The sequence below is a fragment of the Sebastes fasciatus genome, chromosome 16 (assembly GCF_043250625.1).
Source record: "Sebastes fasciatus isolate fSebFas1 chromosome 16, fSebFas1.pri, whole genome shotgun sequence".
Taxonomy (NCBI): domain Eukaryota; kingdom Metazoa; phylum Chordata; class Actinopteri; order Perciformes; family Sebastidae; genus Sebastes; species Sebastes fasciatus.
Genome location: NC_133810.1, coordinates 7,714,218 through 7,730,041, shown reverse-complemented (window position 1 = coordinate 7,730,041; position 15,824 = coordinate 7,714,218). Strand labels below are relative to the sequence as shown.

Below are 15,824 nucleotides of genomic sequence, written 5' to 3'. Positions count from 1 at the left end.
CTACACTCACACATGTAGAACCTGCCTAATTACACACACTGTCATGACACAATGAAAGAGCTGTCAAATGTGATTGGATGACTTCCATTTCTGCCGATGTCAGTGCATACCAGGGGCTCATTACAGAAACTGTGACAAGTGGTAGTGAAAATCTAATAGCCAGCGTGAATGTATGACACACTGTTATATCATTATACCGGAACAATGTTTTACTGTTGGACATAATGCCGGAGAAATCTGAAGCATTTTTGAAGCAGGAACAGTAGTTTTAGTCTTCACTTCTCAGCGTGTGACTGGAATAAGTCTCACTTCACTTCCAGGTGTGACTCCCTGTCCAGCTCCGGAGTAGATGATGGTAACAATACACAGAGAGGATCGTCTGAGGACGCTCTGATCTGATGTGACAGGAAGTGTTCGGCGGGCTGACAGCTACAGAGCTTCAGCTGCGCTCACAGCAGACCGGACAGTTTACAAGACACATGACACATGACATGAATATTAGCACACATGACGAAAGGTCTGTGGCACTGACACAGTCCCCCATTACTACAGTATATGTGAATTCGTCAACACAGAGCGACGCAGTATTGGACTGTATTTTTCTTCAATGTTACAGTGCAAATACCACTAGACATCCAGTGACAACATCACATAACGTTGAAGACACTTCTATGTAATCCGAATGAAAATACCAGAAGTAAACAAGTCGTCATTACTGTTGTCTTCCTATAATAAGGGTGCGTTTGAATGCAAGCTGTCCTAAGAAGGGTACAATTGAATACTTTGACCTTTACTTTCAATGCAACGTTACTTTGACAAAGAGGCGTTTGGGAAGAACCTGAGCAGTTCTCAGCTGCCTAATGTTAGCCTTAAAGCCACGCACACATGATGAGTAGTAAAATCGCTGTGCTGGCTGTGCGATAGTTTTCCTACCGAGTACTTGCCACCGAGTTCTGTGCTCAAACTTCAAATTATTTCAACTGACTTCGGTTGCCGCTGACCTTTCAAAGCGCAACCAATGAGATAACAGCTGCAACTGTTACAGCTGCCTGTGAAAGGCGTTCCCCTGCTCTCTTTTTGGTGACAAAGAGGGCATTTAGCTTTAGTGGGCTAAAGACACCGCCTAGGGTCTGTGGTGGTCGCACAGAATAAATGAACTCAATCAACGAACTTTTGCGTTATTGTGAAATATGACGTTAGTTGCTCTAACTTGGGCAGCCTAATGACCTCAAACAGAACACGTACAAAGTGTCTGCTAACCGTGTTAACTGGTGACTCTCAGCTGAATGTGTCGTGGTTGCTCGTGGTGACGGCCGCCGTGTCCTCGTAAAAAACATCAATCATTTTTAAATACATCTGTGTTTATTATCTACGACAACCAATAAGTAAGTTATAGAGACACTGAGATGCACTTTGCTCAGGTTACATAAGGAGGGTGCGGCAAAAGTATGCTTGGAATTATGTAATGTTACCAATGTGCTACTGTGAATGGTAAAGGTGTAACTGGTCCCGCCCTAACAGGTACAACGGAACAAGCAGGTCAGATGTACAGTATGTCAATCATACCTGTACACACCCACGCGGCGCTGAGAGCAGTTCAAATCAGGCTAAAAAAACACCTGGAGGGGTCGGAACTGGAATTTATAATTTTCGTTCACATGTCGTGCTCTTTTTCAGATCTATTCCCATCCTCACACTTGATACTATTTGGATATCGAGCCCTGCAGAATTTAACTCTAGAGTTAGTGTGCATGACAAACACTGTCATGGTCATCACATCAGAAATGTGTTGATTGTGTCATTACGGTCCATCAACACACAAACAAACACTGCATGTAAAGCAGTTCAGTGTTATTCAGCGAGCTGTTCTGGATAAATGTCGCACTGTGTGTGTGTGTGCGTGTGTGTGCGTGTCTGTAGGTTTTACAGTCAAGCTCAATACGCGCACGGCCGTGCACACTCACGCGCACAAGGCAACACAAATCCATACTAGCCACAGGCTCCTCTCCAATCTATTTTCTGCTCAGCTGGTTTTAAATGAAGTTATTATGACTCATTAAAATGCCCACAAGCTTGTGGAAGTCGGCCAATTACGATTTAAATTTAGCCTCCTGCTCTCACAACCTTATCTCCCCCCTGTATTACCCACCTCTCATCACAACCACGGCTTTTTTTTTCTCTTGTATTTTGGGAGGGGGGTGTTTGCAATGCATTCAAAAACCTTCTCTCTCTTTCACACACACCTTTACATGCATGTAGCCTCCTTTGACACGACATGCGAGAAGATTACAGAAAGTCAATGATCTGTGCAAATATCTCTCCAAAGAATAATTACATATCAAAGGGAAACATACAAAAAACAAGAATTCAAACAGGGCTTATACCAACATGTGCTGCCCAGACACACATAGCAGCACCTCCTCCCAATGTGGCGAGAACCACTAATTGCTATACAGAACACCACACAACTGGACCTTGCCAGTACCACACAAACACACGCTCTCACATGCACGCTTTTTTAGTCTTTACATAGCTGAAGTCTTCCTTGGTAAACTGTGGTTTCCTTTTTAAAAACTCTAGCAGACCAAACAGTATTTGCAAATACATGTCCTTGCTTTGTACTGTTCCTTTTGCCATAAAGAAAAAAACTTTTTATTTGGCATTTGACTGCACTGTACTATAAAAGAGTTTCTATTTCTCTGGTAACTTAGAGCAGTGTTTATCAAGCTTTTGTTCCGGGGTTCCACTTTTTAAAAATGACAAACCATTGTGCCCCAATTCACAATAGACCTTATCTATAAATCATGAGGAAAGCGAATTTGTGTGTTAATAAATGAACGTTCCCGATAATTTTTTACCATATTTCAACAATACCTTATATTATCTTGAATAGGTAAACCAGCCATTTCAAAGAGATATACGTGTGATAAATCACAACTTCATTTTACAGTTCCATAACTTTCTTAAATACGTTTCATATGAGCCTTGTATCACGCTTGCAGAAATGCACAATGCCACTTGGTTTACATTGTGAAACGATTGGTTAGGTTTAGGCAACAAAACTATTACTAAAAGATGATAGTTTGTGTTCAAATAATAATGTACCAACGTAACGTAATGTAACAACCGTAACAACGAAACAAAACAGGGCTGTCAGCAATAACGCGTTAACGCAAAATCGTTTTAACGCCACTAATTTCTTTAAGGCATTAAACGCAATCAATCTTTCGCAGGTTGTAGCGGGATCAGTTATTACGATAGAGTGAAGATACTGGTATCATATGAAACTAAAAAAACCTGAGGAATCCATTGGTACCAACCATGTAATTCTAGCTTGGCGCAAAGAAGGGTTAAATAATGCTAATAATTTGCCAGGAACAACTGGCATGGCCATTTTCAAAGGGGTCCCTTGACATTTGAACTCAAGATATGTGAAAATGGGTTCTATATGGGTACCCACAAGTCTCCCAGGGATAATATGGTTACGACAATGCTGATGCTGATGATGATGTCAGTGACTGGCGATTGCCTTAAAACCGAGACTTATTGTGTCCACATTAGCGGTCACGGAGGATTCACAATCAGCTCTGCCCTTCTGTCATCCCGACGCCCTGAGACAGCCTGAAGGACCCCATTGCCTAAAAAAAGACACTCCCAGAATACCTGGAGACTATTCCACCTGATCCTGCTTCAGCCCCCCTGAGCAATGTTCACTATTCAGCCAGTAAAAGCCAAACGCACGCGCACACACACATGCACACACACGACCTGATTTAACATCACACTCTGGAGCAAACAAATGTGTGCAGCCTGCGCATCTTCTCACTCCTTTCAAGTTAATGGTGAGCGTGTGTGTGTGTGTGTGGCTAACCACATGTTTGTGTGTAAGAGAGAGTGAGTGTGTGTGTGCTTGATGCGTGTGTACACATGTGTTTATGAGTGAGTGTGTTCTACAGTATCATTTGAATTTCCAGGAGAGCAAATTAATTGGCAGCCTTTTGCAATAATTGACTTTTACCACACACACACACACACACACACACACACACACACGCACGCACGCTCACATGCATCAAGCACACACAGCGAGCACTCACATATCTCTCTCTCTCTCTCTCTCTCTCTCACACACTCAGACACACACACATGCTGCTCGCTGACAACAAAGCTGCTGGGAGGAGGGAGGGATGATGAAGCGAATCCAAAATTCAATCGACTGTGTTCTTGTTTTGAGCAGAAGGCACAAAGTGTACTGTACTGTGAGAGGCCATAAAACTCTCACTCTCCACCAAAGAAGAAAAAAAAAAAAACAGCCTTTGGTAGACACACAGACGTTTCAGCAATCACCCTCCATCAAAACACTTTGTCTCGCATACAAAAATAAGACTTGGCATCAGAGCGGAATACCAAATCAGGCCCATTAAGGGAGCACAGGGGCACTCGCTACTTAGCAACCAAAAGGATTTAAAGCTGCAATATCCTCGTACTCAAAGGAATAAGATCAAGTCCTCCTGTTTTTTCTTCTTGTCTGAAAATAGAGAGGGCTGAAAAGTCAACTTTGAGCTTCTCTGTCTAACTTTTTGATTGACAGGCTTTAAGTGTAACTAACACCAGAGGAAAAAGGACTGCGGTAATTTGATTACGAACTAATCTACAGGAGCGGCTTGTTTGACAAAAGCTGGTTACTTGTGGGATTATTTTATTAGTCGTATTTATGCTTGAGGGGAGGATTCATCTCTTTCACAAGAAGAGTTGAGCTGGAAGATGATTCTTAATTGTGTCACTTATTTTAGAGATTCCGCTAATTATGTGATTAAAAGTAAACTTGTTAGTGATTCAATGGATTTTCACCACAGACTGTAGATATAGATGGACGACGCTCTACAAAAGTGAAGCCAAAAGCCTGCAGCTTGTTAGCGTGAGCCACCTAGCTGCTACATTAGCACGGAGGTAGCTTTCTTTATATACAGTCTACGATTTTGACCACTAGTCGCAAGTAGACTTGCTAATGACAACTGCATAGCATTAAGCATTATAGCTTGGCCCACGGGAGAAGTTTCAGTTGGTTGCAATCTGCAACCTCACCACTAGATGCCGCCAAATCCTACACACTGCACCTTTAACTACTTACGGACAGACTTTCACCTACTGATTTTCTATTGATTGATTTCAAGTTATTTATATTGATTTAATAATTTTGCATTTCTCCTCATTTTCATATCATTTGCGAATATAAAACTAAAAAGGAAGAAGGCTCTGTGCATTTATATTTATCCAAGGAAAGGGTGACAGGGAGCGGATGTTGTTTTTTTGAGAACACGATAACTGAAATGAGTCGGAAGCTAATAAATAGTTTGGTCAAGGTTTTATTTGTTTATAGCTGCACCAAGAATACAGTATCTAATATTTTATGAGACACAAAGTCTGAAGCTAAACTAGCACCCCTTCGAGGCTACAATACCTTTTGCAAAATATCTGTCCTGAGGGTGGCGCTGGAGGAAAGCTCATGTAGTGTCCACAATGAAAATGGTTCATCCTCTGGGGAGCATGAATGTGCCAAATTTCACATCAACCCAGATTGTTATTCTTCTTGTGTATAGAGAGTCCTGGTTAGCTGCTGTTCCACTACAGCTTATGTAACTCAATGCAATCTCTTGCAGAAGGGTTTCTTATATCCGTCTTCCTGAAGAAATGAAATGTGTCCACATTCAAAGACAAATGACAAGACAGATGGACGAGCCAACGCATCCATCCTTAGCCCCGCACCTATAGCTAAAGAAAAATGCTTCCCAGCACCTATAAATGCCATTTAATGCCAAAGTATGATTTGTACTGCTCCGCAATAACATGTTAGAAAACCAGTATTAGTCAGCGAGACATTTAATTTTTTTTCCTGCCAGTAAGTGACACATTTCTCAGCAGAGCAAATACCCACACAGGCTCTTCCAGGAAGGTCAGCCACAGGTATCAAGTAGAACCGTGCCAAATAAAATGACATATAAGGCAGCCAGCCATCTAGTCGGAGTGTGCTTCCAGACACAGAGCTGTCAGCCAGAGACTATCAGCCATTGGATCATCGCTCACATACTGTTCAGCCGGGCTATTTTTATGTCTTATTCTTTTAAAAACACTGCTTTTCCAAGAAGCCCACGGCACAGGTACACTGCGTTCTGGCTGAAGCCACATTTGCTCAGGACAGAGGTCTAACAAGTCCACCCCACACAACCCCCCTGTCTGTGGTAGGGAAATAAAAATATCAGCCTGACAGCGACGGCTGATGCAACAGTATTATAAATTGACCCCTGCGTTGTGTCACCTCTCACTTGTCTGTCCTCGGCGTGCCCTCCTCTCATGTAACATAACCCAGCTGAGATTTGTCCAGCTGCATAATCCCAGCGGTGTTTGGAACAGTAAATCAACAGGTCAGGGGAAGTATTACTGGGGAAGGGGGAGCTTTAGGTTGCAGAGAAGGAGTAGTGTTATGCTACTAAAGCATGAGCTACTGCTGTTTATCCACTCGGTCTGTCATCCTGCGTTAATGTACCCAGGAGAAGTGATATACTGTATGTGTGTGTGTGCACGCACGCATGCAGGAGAGAGTATCAGCTGTGGTAAAAAAAAAAAAATTTACATGCAAACCGCTTAACACTTTGGGCCATACTTTCATTTTTTTTCTGAACTACTTCTTTTCCTACTACTGGCTTTTAATAGCACTCCCCCCCTCCCTCCCCTGAGTCTCCTGTCTCCCTTCTCACTCACACACACACACAGTCAGACACACACACACACCCACATTTAGGAATTTGTGGCCTGGAAGGCAGTCAAGTTTCATTAATTTCTGGGTTTGGGTACAGTACAGTGTGTTCCTGGACTCACATCTGCGAGCGATCATAAATGCTGGAATGCTGGCAGAACATCCAGACCTGCCGGCACAAATATGTCGTCATCACTGTGAGGGAAGAGCCGGCGCGACGCCAAAACAGCCGACCAGCCGGGAGCCAAACAGCCAAACAAACGCCACGGAGATGGAAACACAGACAAAGAGCAATTGGAAAGCAGTCCTCCCGCCTCGCCGCGCGCATATCCAAATTCTTTGCATTTCTCCCTCATCTAGATGCTCTGGACATTGACGTGGGCATTTTACTCCCACGCTCAGACTGGAATCAGATTGGGATCAGATTGGAACAAAGCTTTTAATTTGAGGGAGCCAAGATGAACATCTGGTCAGGGACAGCAGGAAAACAAGACTTGTGGCGAACTCTGGCACATTTACAATAATGTTAGTTAATGTGTAATGCTCACGTCAAATAAACTAGAGAACTAAATGTAAACAATTAAAGGTTACTTATATGCACAGACGCTTACAGTACAGTATTTTTCCTGTATATAGCATAGTTTTAACTCTTTAAAATCCATTTGATTTTTGCAGTTTCTTTTTTGATACTACCATACTACCAAATTTCCTATTTCTACAAATGGTGTCTTTAAGTAATCTACCTATCCCCGCTTTTATTTTATAGCAGGCAAACCCGAGAAAGATCAACCAACAGAGAACATAATGCTACGCTACCAAATGAGGTGTCGTAAAAGACAAATTCTCTTCAGGGCTGGTCGGAAACACTATTCTAAACTGCAAAACCTCACTCTGGAAATACACTGTACTGGCTGACTAATGCACAAAGCAAACAGAGCAGGCATACCAAAGTGATGAAGCCTGTGTGACACACTGTCAGACGGTGCTCGCATATGACCCCAAATGCCAGAGGATTATCATGTAAGGTCATGTTTCCATCAATAATTCCTTCGGTTAGCAACTATATCCCCTGAGAGGTTCTGACTGCGGATATGTCAAAGACTAACTGGATTGTTAAACTTTGTTAAAATGATGAAGAGTTTTTATTATTTGAAAGTACAGTTTACCAAAGAACCAATGGATACCAAAACAATATCTGTTTGTAGAGTATAAACATGCTTTTTCAGTTAACTAAATTTGCTGTTTTCCTAAATACAATACAACTTAAAAGATAGAAGTATTTCCTGATAGAGCTGAGTACACATGAATAACAATCTAACCAAGCAATCAATGCCAAGTTTCAGTCTTTGGCAATTTTTGATTATCAATGAATAAGAAGTTTAAGTTGGTATTAAAATAGTATTGACATTCAAAACCTAGCCCTACCAAAGCATATAAACCAAAGATCACGATATAAGGTCTCAGCTTTGGAGAACACTGTTGACAAATCCCTGGAGGATACCATAGACTAAGAATTGGTTGTTGACTGCTTCTTTGAAGCCTCGAGTTTCGACATGTTGGTCGTCACTATCTTGTTTTTTGCAATCAAAAGTGACACAAGAGGGTGGAGCTAAGTACAACCGACCGCTGAATAAGACCGAAATCTTATAATTAGCTTTCATCAACTGAAAACACACTGTGAAAGGATTAAAGTTCTAAGACAAAAACATGCGGCAGCTTGGTTTTTGACCTTCACCATCTTGGTTTTATGGTCTCTTTGACTCTAAATGGGACCATAATTTACTAAATGAACATCATGCTGTAATGAAGAAGACTTGAAACTAGCGATTGAGACTATAAACTCATGTTTACAATGTTTACTGAGGTAATAAATCAAGTGAGAAGTAGGCTTATTTACAAATCAGACTTCTTTTTGCAACCAGAGGAGTCGCCCCCTGCTGGCTGTTAGAAAGAATGCACGTTTAAGGCACTTCAGCATTGGCTTCACTTTTCAGACGGAGGTTAGTGGAACGGAAACTAGCCAGAAAGTGTCTCTACTGAATTCAACTGAGAAATCAAGTGCTATATTAAGAAGGGCAATCAGCTCTTCATAGTGCGTCTGAAGATCTGTATGTTACCTGAAAGTCCTCTATTTGCTTTTTCACAGTGGCTGCATATATTTAACACGGAACAGGATTGATGTAAAGGAAACAGGCAGGTGAATAAAAGGCAACACACAATGCTCTACACTTAAATCCTCTTTCTGGTTCCCTCACTACCAGGCGACACATTACGGAGACCATCTCTCCATTCATACATCATCACAACGTGGCCTTGAGCAACACACTTAGCCCGCGACTGCTGGTTAAATAAAGATGGATCTTTTTTAATGTGCTTACAAAAAAAAAAAGTGCTTCAGGTCTCAAACACATACTCAGCTGGCTAATCCAGCAACTCTTTACTATGTCTACATACTGTAAACGGAGGATTAGCACTCTTAAGCTATAAAGGCAGTGAGATGAAAAGTTGGTGGTAGCGGAGATGGCGATACGGGTGTTCAGGGAGAGTCTTATTGGTAATCTTATTATGCTGCATCGGCTCACTCGCAAAACAAACTGAATCATATCAGTCTGGTTCGGTCTTGTTTGATGAGCTTCAACGCGCACACACACATTTCTACACTACACACACACACACTAGATTTAAAAGCCAGATTATTGTGGATACGGTGGTTAAATACAGTTAAACTGATACTATATTAAACTACACTGGCGTGTCCGTTTGAAGCTCTTGACCCTGAATGAATTATAATGTCATGTTTTCAATGGTGCTGTGTTCAAACTTTTCCTATTGCTAAGAGTTCAAGTACGGATACCAAACTACTCCCTCAAGTTTATTTGTAAAATGTAAACATGTTTTTCTACAAGCTTGGGCTGCAAGTAATGATTATTTCCATTTTCAGTTAATCTGCTGATTATGTTCTAGATTAATCATTGGGTATAAAATGTCAGAAAATAATGAAAAAATGTCAGTCCAAAGCCCAAAGATATTCAGTTTAATGTGATATAAAACAGAAAAAAAGCAGGAAATCTCCATATTTGAGAGACTAAATACAGCAATTTCGGCCATTTTTGCATGAAAAATTACTTAAAGGATGAATCGATTATCAAAATAGTTGACGATTATTTTTCTGTGGATTGATTTGTGGACTAATCGTTGCAGCTCTACTACAAGAATTTTCAAAATTTAATAGAAAGAAGCCAAACTTCACTGAATGTTGTCGAAACACAAGCAGCCGTACAAGAAGTTTCACTAAATAACATACAGTCTAAAACTGGAGAAATTAGGATTTGAATCAGGAACTATTGGATCAAAGAGTGAGCAAAGAAAATACAGCATTCAATGCAAACTTTGAGTTTGAGTGAATTACTTTTATCAATCTGGAGTTTCATTGTGGTTGTTTCAGGTACAGTTTCAAGTACAATTTTAGGTGAAACAGGAAGTGTTTGGATTGTTCTTGGGTAATCTTTTTGCATTAAATTGAGTTTATACAAAAACTGTCATTATTGTCCATCAGCAATAAAGTGTAAAAGTGTTGCTAAATGTTGAAGAAAACAACATGTAGGACCTCATAATGCACCCGAAAGGGGGCTGAGTCACGGCTCTAACCCCCGTCTGCAGGCTTTGGCTCAGCAAACACTGTCAAACACTAAACGTCAGGCGCAGATTAAAAAAAAAATCCAAAAAAAACAACGTGGTGAGAGGACCGAGACAGAACGAGACGAGAGGAAAAAAATAAATAGCTGGCACAAGGTAGACTGTACATACTGTACCCTCAGCGGTGGCAGGCAGCCCAGACTGGCGAGCTGCCAAGTCCTCCGTACAACAAGCTCAGAGAGACAAACAGACAGACAGACAGACAGACAGACAGAGAGACAGACAGACAGAGAGACAGACAGAGAGACAGACAGACAGAATGACAGACAAAATGACAGACAGACAGACAGACAGTCAGAAAGGACAGACAGACAGAGTGACAGACAGATAGCCAGCCAGACAGACAGACAGAAAGACAGACAGAGTGACAGACAGGCAGAGTGGAAAGCATAGAGGAGGGAGGCAGCAGCAGCAGCAGCGGCGGCGGCGTCTGAAACGCTCCACATCCACGACACGCTGCGCATATCAAAAAGCCTCTCCACTCTCTCGCTTCATCTCCCCAATATTCTGTCTTTTCTGAAGCGAGCTGAAGGATGATGGCGGCGACGGTGGAGCAGGAGGGGGAGGGGTGGAGGGGCTGAGGTTGAGGGTTTTGGGACTCGGTGAAGTGTCATCATTACAGAGAGACACGATAAAAATCGAGACGCGGCGTCAGACCAAGAAAAGCCTTGAAAGTCAAACGGTGGAGGTGGAAGAGAAAAAAAAATTTTAAAAATGAAAATGTGCAACAAAAAAAAAAAGACAACAAAAAGTATCAAAGAAGCTTTGCCTCGGCGCCGTCTCTTCCCTAACCGTCGCCCGTCTTGACAGAAGCGCTTGTCTCGCCTTTTACGCCAGACCAAAGCGGCTATGAATCAACACTGATGTGTGTAACAGTACAGGTTGATGTCGAGCGTCAACACGGCCCCGCTTGGAAAGAGTAAAAAAAAAGAGAACCAAAGAAAAAAAGTTTGTGCACTTGCTGCCACTGTTGCTAAAAATACACTGCCCACATCTTCCGCTCGGCTGCCTTTCTCAAGGTGGAGTATGTGGTTCTTCCTCGAGTTTTCAATGTTCTTTTTTTCCATTTGATCTCCTATCAACAGAGTTTTCACCTCATATCAATGGGTACAAACTGGGAGTTATTATTAACCTGTTGATATCACAGCAGACTTTCAAATGATCTACTTTCTATCAGCATGATCTAAGCTAACACAAGCACCATCTGGAAGACTGTGTTTATGTTCGGACTTTCATCTAAATCACTTTCACACTTCAAATTATTTTTTTTAATTAGTAAAAACATTAATCATGATCTCTCTGGTCTTAAAATCTCAGCGAGTCATGTTACCCGTCACCCTTTTCCTTCCGTATCTCTCACCTCTATGGGAAACTAAACCTCGGTCTTCTCTCAAAATTAAACATAAAACAGATTTCTAAAGCTCACGGACAAATTGTTTGGACCATTCATTTATTTTCTTTGTCCCTTTTGGTTGCAAAATGCAGCACTTAACATTTCTTCTGAAAGCATTCAGTCGATGACCTTCTTTAGCACTTTAAATGACTGAGAGTAGTGAGTATAAACGTTGTGCTCGTTGGCTGCTACATGGTCACCTATCCTATTAAACGCGCATTGTCCCAGGAGTAAATCCACATTGATATAAATGAGGTGATGAAAATGTTAGACTTCTGGTAACGCATATACAAAGCCAGAAGGTTTACAGCACCCCTCGCTGCTTAGCGCTCGCTGTGAGGGCGGACTGTGTCTGCAACCCACCTGGCCCGTCTTGAAACACGGACCATCTTGTTCACCATGCTTTCTGTTTCTGGGTGTGCAGTTTTTCCATGTCATTACCCTTCATATCTATACAACCAATGTGTTTATGATTAAATTGTTTACTAGAACACAAAGTTCTTCATCACTACTGCCTGTTATTAAAATCATTACTGCCATCTCCACTATTGTTATCTGTACAACCTCCAATACTACTGCTTTCACTTTCATCATGACTGCTACTACAGTTTCATCATGTACTAATAATACTGTATCAAACTTACAACATGAATACCTACATTCATTAGAAAGGGGTGGCTCTGAATAATAAGTCACGGTATTCAGTAATACAACTAACACAATGACAAATTCCCAAAACTGGTAAAGTACCAAGTAGAAGTTCAGGTTTGCCGTCAGGTTAACTTAGGTCCATGTCAGCAGTCAGAGCGTGGCTCTTTAAGGCCGATCTCCACTGGAGCGTGCAGAGAGCTGCTCACACACACACTTTAGGAACACTAGATTACCTCGACTCAACCTCAGCTTCCACTTTGCCATAACTCCTGACTTAAAGCTGCAGTAGGCAGAACATTTTTGGCATCATTGGGCAAAATAACCTTTCAGCATATTGTAATCCAAGTGTTGTGAGAGACTTCTGCACCTCCTCATGGCTCTGTTTTCAGGCTTTAAAAAATCTAGAGACTTTGGAATCACAGGTCATTACAGAGAGAGAGAGAGCGTTCCTATTGGCTGTGCTACGGCTGGTGGGCGGTGCTTGGGATTTCCTCAACTTGATCTCAACTTGGCTGTCGGGTCACAAACTTTCTTATTTTACAGCTAAACAGTACACGACAAGATGTTTCTGACAACATTTGAGGAGAGAAATAGGCATTACAGTAACAGAATATTGATTCATATTTGATCAGCGCTGCCTAGTTTGACCATTTGATCGGAGTTTGCAAGTGATTGACAGCCAGCTAAGAGACGGCAGACTCCAGCTCGCCTCTGATTGGTTGTTTTCCTCTGGTCTGTGAAATCTTGCAGATGTCATTAGGAGCACCGCAGGACACAGAGGCACATGATTTCTTTCATATGACCGGTCTCATGCAGATGCTCGATTTCTACCCACTGCAGCTTTAAGGACAACTTTTACAACTTAATTGTACATACGATGTTACACGAAAGAAGAGCCAGCTCCAAGAGAGAGGCTTTAGGGCTGGAGCACATCGTCGCACAGCGAGACATATTCTCCAAAACACTCAGTATCCGATGTGTCTCCGTGACAGAGAGCTCCGTTCTTTCTTGCACTGACAAGTGAGTGAGAAGGGGGGAGCGTGCATTTGCAGCAGGGACTGTGGAAATGGGGTGTAATTCTGCTAAAATAAACAGTGAATATTTCCTCAGAGCAACTTTTGTTTTTGACACGCTGAGTTGTGTGCCGAGCCAATTCACTGGCACAGCGTGAATTTGTCATTCATCTTTGTCACAACATAGCAGGAGTGTCAGCATCCATCTCAGTCATTGTTTAAGTTTCGTTGAGATACGAACAAACAAGTGATCCTGGCAATTATCGTCTTCTGCCTACTGACACTAGTTTGCTGAGGGGTGGGGGGTGGATCCCCACCACCGACAACAACAACAACAATAATGCCAAGTAGACAATTCAGACCACTTACTGTGCCCCATTGGAAAACATACAGCATACTGAACAGAGGGCTCAATTTCTGGGCCAACATCAACACGTGGATTTGGGGTTTTTGTGTGTGTGTGCAGAAGGGGTTCCCTCAGAGGTCCCATGGCTTTTACAGTGTCTCAATAAACCATCTGCACTTAGGGCCTTAGGAATGAGAAGCTCTTTGCTGCCTATAAAAGACGGCCCCTGCCATTAAAACAGTGCTGCGCTAAGTAGGCTCAGAGCTCAGGGACTGCTGTGGTGTGTGTGTTTGGGGCGGGTGGGTGGGTATAATAGTGTCAAACTGGACCAATCAATGTGTCCTGTGTTCTGACTTTCAGACCTCTAATGTCACAGAGGTGCAGGGTGACAGGATGACGATGTGCAGGCACCTCTTTGGGTAAGTTTCCCAGACTTTCCTGGGCGTTTTTTTTAATCCATAAATCACTGAAATTGGGTTATGCTCCACATTCCCATATTCAAATCAGTATATTTATAGTAAGATAAAGCATGCGTAAGGCAAGTGATCCCTTTATTCAGCTCTCGGGCTGCTGGCACTTCGAAGATGACATCTATTGTAAATACATATATCATGTTAAAATCTGTTTTCAATACTGATACACTGTATTCATAGTGAATCAATCACTGTGAATCTGTGAGTGGTTTAAACCACTTTAAGTCATGCTTTAGCTTCAGGGTAGGAGAGAATAAATCTACAAGAAAAACAGATTCTCTCTCCCTTTAAAAAAGGACCATGCCAATGTTTGTGCATGTTTATTTGGAGTCACATATACTTAACTTTTACTATGTTGTATTCACTAGTGAAACCTAAAATGTAACGGCGGTAATGAATGCTCCATTGTTTTAAAAAAAGATCCCATCAGTCGTTCCCTACAATCAGCAGTAAACCGAGCAATGAAAACAGGACGTGCTGCTATCTCAACAGTGATCATAGCGTGGGCTTGTGGTTTTTGGGTTGGTTTGATTTCTTTACCTGAATGAGACAGCAAATGCATCCGTAGACGGAGGCTGTCCAGGAAGCTCTTTCCACACAGCTCACAGCCGTAGGTCTTCATTCCACTGTGCATCTTCCTGTTGACGAAAGAGAAGAAACACACATTTTACTGTCTTGTTAAACAATGATACTCTTTTTGATCAAGCAAAGCTTAATGTGCATGGTGTTTCTTTACAGCTCATAATGACTTTCAGCACCACAACGATTCATCCTTTTTTGCAAATTTGAGAAAATGTCCCACTCCATCAGTCACAACATCAGAAACGAAACAATAACCGTCAGTGTAACAAGCCGTCCGACTGCAACACGCTGTTTTTGTGCAGGGAGCACCAGACCGTGACTCTGTGCTGTAAATCACAAGATGCTATTCAAGCCGAGGCATTATCAACCACCTACATCTCAAGTGCTGCAGATGGATAAGGAGCTATAAAGTGAAATAGAATGATTTATTCAGGCAAACACACAAGGCAGCTACTTAAGTGTTATGAACCATTAATGGGCCGGTTTTTGACTACCGCTCTCTCTAATCTATAAGGTGATGTGTAGCTTCGAGCAAAACCTGATCTGCAATGAATTGTCTTTTTACCAACTAGACAGTCATTAGGCTGTAACATAGTTTAAGCGCACAAGGTCAGACAAGACTAAGGTTCAATATTTGATTATGTGGTAAAGGCCTTGAAGGTTAGGTAACTAAATAACATCTGACAACACAAAGTCTCGCCCCGCGACTCTCTCTGTTACGAAATCCTCAAAGACCCCACGGCTCAGTACAAAGCATATTATTCTTGAGAGATATCTGAAAGTGCTCTAAAGCAATTAAGGTGACACGAATTGCCAAACAACTGCCACGGCGCCTTAAGCCTCCCGAGAACTTCAAATACCTTGCCTTGAGTGAGGCTCACACCCACGATTGTAATGATTGTTTGTCAAGTTGGTG

The 15,824-nt window shown here is 42.0% G+C and overlaps 1 protein-coding gene across 2 annotated transcripts in view; it reads right to left on the bottom strand.

Annotated features, from left to right (window-relative positions):
- Positions 1 to 15,824, bottom strand: part of zbtb16a (zinc finger and BTB domain containing 16a) — a 168,422-nt gene that overhangs the window by 92,498 nt on the left and 60,100 nt on the right. For both annotated transcript variants that reach the window (XM_074611908.1, XM_074611909.1), the window contains exon 3: positions 14,867 to 14,964. In XM_074611908.1, the coding sequence (XP_074468009.1) occupies positions 14,867 to 14,964 (98 nt within the window). The remainder of the gene's footprint in view (positions 1 to 14,866; positions 14,965 to 15,824) is intronic.